Source organism: Arachis ipaensis, chromosome B10, assembly GCF_000816755.2.
Source record: "Arachis ipaensis cultivar K30076 chromosome B10, Araip1.1, whole genome shotgun sequence".
NCBI lineage: Eukaryota > Viridiplantae > Streptophyta > Magnoliopsida > Fabales > Fabaceae > Arachis > Arachis ipaensis.
Genome location: NC_029794.2, coordinates 79,849,754 through 79,854,727, shown reverse-complemented (window position 1 = coordinate 79,854,727; position 4,974 = coordinate 79,849,754). Strand labels below are relative to the sequence as shown.

General features: G+C 38.6%; 1 protein-coding gene across 1 annotated transcript; it reads left to right on the top strand.

Annotated features, from left to right (window-relative positions):
* LOC107620715 lies at nt 2,688–3,829 on the top strand. The gene is made up of 2 exons (XM_016322841.1): nt 2,688–2,797; nt 3,343–3,829. The coding sequence occupies exons 1-2, from the start codon at nt 2,688–2,690 to the stop codon at nt 3,827–3,829; spliced, it is 597 nt and encodes a 198-aa protein (XP_016178327.1).

Sequence of the window (4,974 nt, the reverse complement as noted above, 5' to 3'; positions counted from 1 at the left end):
CAAGTGATGATGGCCCTTGATTAGTGGAGTATGACACATTGAGTGCTCTCTGATTTTGATCCTCCCAATCACAACTTGAAGAATTGTGGAATTCATCACAGTATGGATCATCTTGTTGCATTGGGGGACAATCTTGCATGAATTTATTGAAAGTACACTCTAGTGAAGATGTCTCTTGATGAACACAGTATGGATCACTAAGATCTCTTTGATTTTGACTTTCCCAGCCACAATATGAGTAGTTGTTAGACTCATCACAATCTGGATGATATTGTGTTTCTGGGAAGTGTCCCATTTTAACTGATTGTTCACACTCTTGTTGACATGTCCAGACACCATGAGGGTAATGACATAAATCATCTTGTGATTCTGGAATATATCTCATATGAATTGCTTCATCATCTATCATTTCTTGGTGATATTCCCAGCCATCATTACGATAATAACTTGAATCATATTGTGATGGTGGGTAATATCCCATATGATTTTCTTGCTCTTCTTGTGGTTCTGAAGCATATCTCCATTGATTGGAGTGCTCAGAATTTGTGATTTCTTGGTGATATTTCCAACCACCATTAGAATAGTCAATTGGTGATGGTGGGTGATATTTGATAAACCACTATTTTATGGTTTATCTTGTGCTCATTTGAGTGTTTTTTATCAATCCTTTGCTCACTTATTCACATAATTTGCATGGTTTTACAAATCCTTCCTAATTCTGTGATATATGTGAAAACATGTTTCCTAGGCCTTAAAACTACTAATTTTAATTATCCTTTATTACCATTTGATGCCGTAATCTGTGTTAAGTATTTTCAGGCTTTATAGGGCAGCAATGGCTTAGAGGATGGAAAGGAAACATGCAAAAGTAGAAGGAACGAGAAAAATGAAGTATTTGAGAATCGAGCAATGATGCCAAGGCATCTTAGGCGAGTTTCACTAGCATTTTTCTGTTAGTTTTAGTTGTTTTATGCACTTTCTTGAGCTTAAAGTAACCAAGAATGGTTAAATGAATAACAAAGCAATGAACCATCCAAACAGTATGATTTTTATGCAAATTTCATGAGTTTTTAGTTATATTACTTGAATGCTATGAATGGAAGATTCTCATGAAAATTTGCAAGACTTTGATGCAGTTGTTTGGATGATTTCAGGAAAGAAGAGGCTAGGCAAGGAAGCAACAAAAATCAATAAAGGAAGCTTGAATATCACATGTGGAGTTTATGTTCCAGTTTAAGCTTAAACTGGAACTTAAACGGCCAAAATCATGAAAGCTGAGGAAAGGGTGAAAGTGGCGTTTAACCTCCAGTTTAACCTTAAACTGGAAGTTAAACGCCAGAAATGGGGAATGCACTAGGGAGCCATTTCCACGTTTAAGCTCCAGTTTAACCTTAAACTGAAGCTTAAACGTGTTCGACTACGTTACCCTCCAGGGCTGCCTTCTTCCATTTCCACGTTTAAGCTTCAGTTTAACCTTAAACTGAAGCTTAAACGTGCTTCCACAAAAGGCATCACTGGAAGTGTATGGCGTTTAAGCTGCAGTTTAAGCTTAAACTGCAACTTAACAGTTTTTGCTTATAGACGCATGCCCTTTGGATTGTGTAATGCACCTGCCACTTTCCAAAGATGCATGCTGTCCATCTTTTCGGACATGATTGAAAAATTTATTGAGGTTTTTATGGATGATTTTTCTGTGTTTGGAGATTCTTTTCCTAGCTGCCTACACCACCTTGCTTTGGTGCTTAAGAGATGCCAAGAGACCAACCTAGTATTAAACTGGGAAAAGTGTCATTTCATTGTCACAGAAGGAATAGTCCTTGGCCACAAAATCTCGAATAGAGGCATTGAGGTGGACAGAGCTAAGGTGGAACTCATTGAAAAATTACCTCCACCAAGTAATGTCAAGGCAATTAGGAGTTTTTTGGGACACGCTGGCTTTTACAGAAGGTTTATTAGAGACTTTTCTAAAATAGCCAAACCTTTGAGTAACTTGCTTGTCTCTGATACACCCTTTGTATTTGATAAAAATTGCATGATAGCCTATGAACTTTTGAAGCAAAAACTTTCCTCTGCACCTATCATTGCCCCACCTGATTGGAACTTACCTTTTGAACTGATGTGTGATGCATCAAACCTTGCTGTTGGGGCAGTGTTAGGACAAAGGAAAGACAATTTGATACATGTGATTTATTATGCCAGTAAAGTCTTGAATGATAACCAAAGGAATTACATAACCACTGAAAAAGAACTCTTGGCAATAGTCTTTGCATTTGACAAATTTAGATCTTATCTCATTGGATCTAAAGTCATTGTTTTCACTGATCATTCAGCTTTAAAATACTTACTTGCTAAACAAGAATCCAAACCAAAACTTATTAGATGGGTTCTTTTGTTTCAGGAATTTGACATTGAAATCAAAGACAAGAAGGGCGTAGAGAACAAGGTGGCAGACCATTTATCAAGGATACCATGTGAAGAAAGAAGCGCACAAAGCACACATATAAATGAGTGCTTTCCTGATGAACAACTCATGGTAATTCACAAAGCACCCAGGTTTGCAGACATAGCCAACTTCAAGGCCACTGGGAGTTTGCCGTTGGAATTTAACAAGCATCAAAGGAAGAAATTGGTAAATGAGGCCAAATACTTCATCTGGGACGAACCATACTTGTTCAAAAAATGTTCGGATGGCATACTCAGAAGATGCATATCAGAGGAAGAAGGAAGGGAAGTCTTATGGGACTGCCATGGCTCCACCTATGGAGGACATTTTGCAGGAGAAAGAACAACAGCTAAGGTGTTGCAGTGTGGTTTTTATTGGCCCACTATCTTCAAAGATGCAAAAGAATTAGTGAAGCACTGCCATGAATGCCAGAAAGCGGGGAACCTGCCAAGAAGAAATGAAATGCCACAACAATTCATTCTGGAACTTGAATTGTTTGATGTATGGGGGATAGACTTCATGGGACCCTTCCCCACCTCATACTCAAATAATTACATCCTTGTGGCAGTAGACTATGTCTCCAAATGGGTTGAAGCAATAGCAACTCCAACCAATGATAATAAGGTAGTCATGAACTTCCTCAGAAAACACATTTTTTGCCGTTTTGGGGTTCCAAGAACAATCATCAGTGATGGAGGAAGCCACTTCTGCAACAAACCATTAGAGGCATTGCTTCTAAAATATGGAGTCAAACACAAGGTAGCCACACCATACCATCCACAGACAAGTGGGCAAGCCGAAATATCTAATAGGGAACTCAAAAGAATCCTGGAAAAGACTGTGGGAACTTCAAGGAAGGACTGGTCGAGTAAGCTAGATGATGCTCTTTGGGCATATAGGACAGCTTTCAAGACACCAATTGGAATGTCTCCTTACCAACTAGTATATGGAAAAGCTTGCCATTTGCCACTGGAATTGGAGCACAAGGCATTCTGGGCCTTGAAACTCTTAAACTTGGACAGCAAAGCTGCTGGAGAAAGAAGGATGTTGCAAATTCAAGAGTTGAAAGAATTCAGAGCTGAAGCTTATGAGAATGCCAAAATTTACAAAGAAAGAGCAAAGAAGAAGCATGACAGCAACATAGCCCCAAGGAAATTTGAGGAGGGACAAAAAGTATTGCTCTACAATTCTAGGCAGAAGCTATTTCTAGGGAAGCTAAAATCAAGGTGGTCTGGACCATTCCTGGTCACCAAAGTCTCCCAACATGGACAAATAGAAATCATGGAAGAAAAGTCACAACGAACCTTCACGGTGAATGGTCAAAGACTCAAACATTACTTGGGAGATGTGGAGGAGAAGGACAAGGTTAAATATCACCTCAACTGAGGAAGCTAACCGTCAAGCTAATGACGTTAAAGAAGCGCTTGTTGGGAGGCAACCCAACCTGAGGTAATACTACCTTGCTGTTTCTTTTATTTGTTTCAATAAAAAGGTGAAGTAGTTTCTGTGCATTGCAAGGAATTAAGTTTGGTGTTTCACACCAAACAATGAATTCGTGGATCAATAATTCAAAGGGGAATGTGTGACTCCAAGTTTGGTGTTCCACCACACAGATTAACTGAACACAACAACCTTTGAATTATATGAAAGGAACAACCATTCTAAGCAATCATAGAAATGCTTAAAATCCTTAGTAGCAACTTCATTCCAAGGAGAATTCAAGGACTCAAAGAGCAGAGGAGTAAGTAGAAGACTAAGTTTGGTGTTCACACACCAACTTAAGACTCAGACACTTACCCATATATAGTTGAGCTAACCACTCAAGTGCTTGAGAAGCAAGCAACTTCATCACTCTTTGCAGGAAAGGAAACAAGGATCTTAGAAAGAGCATGAAACAACAACTAGGAGAAGAAGGAGAAATCAAATTGTTTCCTGGCAACAAAGAGAAAACAAGGAATTTCACAAGGTGGTATTGTTCCTTGACAATTCTTTAAAAAGGGCAAACAAAAGCATGCTTGTTCTGATTTAAACTGTAATTGTTGAATCTTTCTGGAATGAAAGTTCTAGTATGTTTGTCTGTTTATTGCTTTGAATAAAGTGAATGCATATATGTTTGGATATAACTTCACCTTCTTAAACAAATGCTTGCCGTGCTTGTTCTGTTTCCAAAAATTAAAAGAAAAGTAAAATTGAGAAAATAAGCTAGGCACCAATGGTTCGAACTTCTGAGACAAATGCCTGTGGTGTTTATGTATTAAGGATATGCTTGGATGAATAGGTTCTGAGGAGTGTTTCAACACTTGGTAACTTGGGTTAACTAACCCGGGATTATCAACCAAAAGTCCATTATCAAGAGCAACCTAAATACAAAACATTTAGTCACACAAAGAGGTGCTGGGCACCAATGTCTCAAGAAGAAATGTGAACTAAAATGCCTGCAGTGGATATGTGTAGTGCACTGATAAGAAAAAGAAAATGCCAAATGCTTGTGCAACACATGACACTAAGCAAACAAGGAGCAAAAGGAGCTC

Coding starts and splice junctions, on each gene's coding strand:
- LOC107620715 (XM_016322841.1), top strand. CDS start 2,688: ATGGCATACTCAGAAGATGCATATCAGAGGAAGAAGGAAGGGAAGTCT. Junction 2,798..3,342: donor GAGAAAGAACAACAGCTAAG/GTGTTGCAGTGT, acceptor TTGGGCATATAG/GACAGCTTTCAAGACACCAA.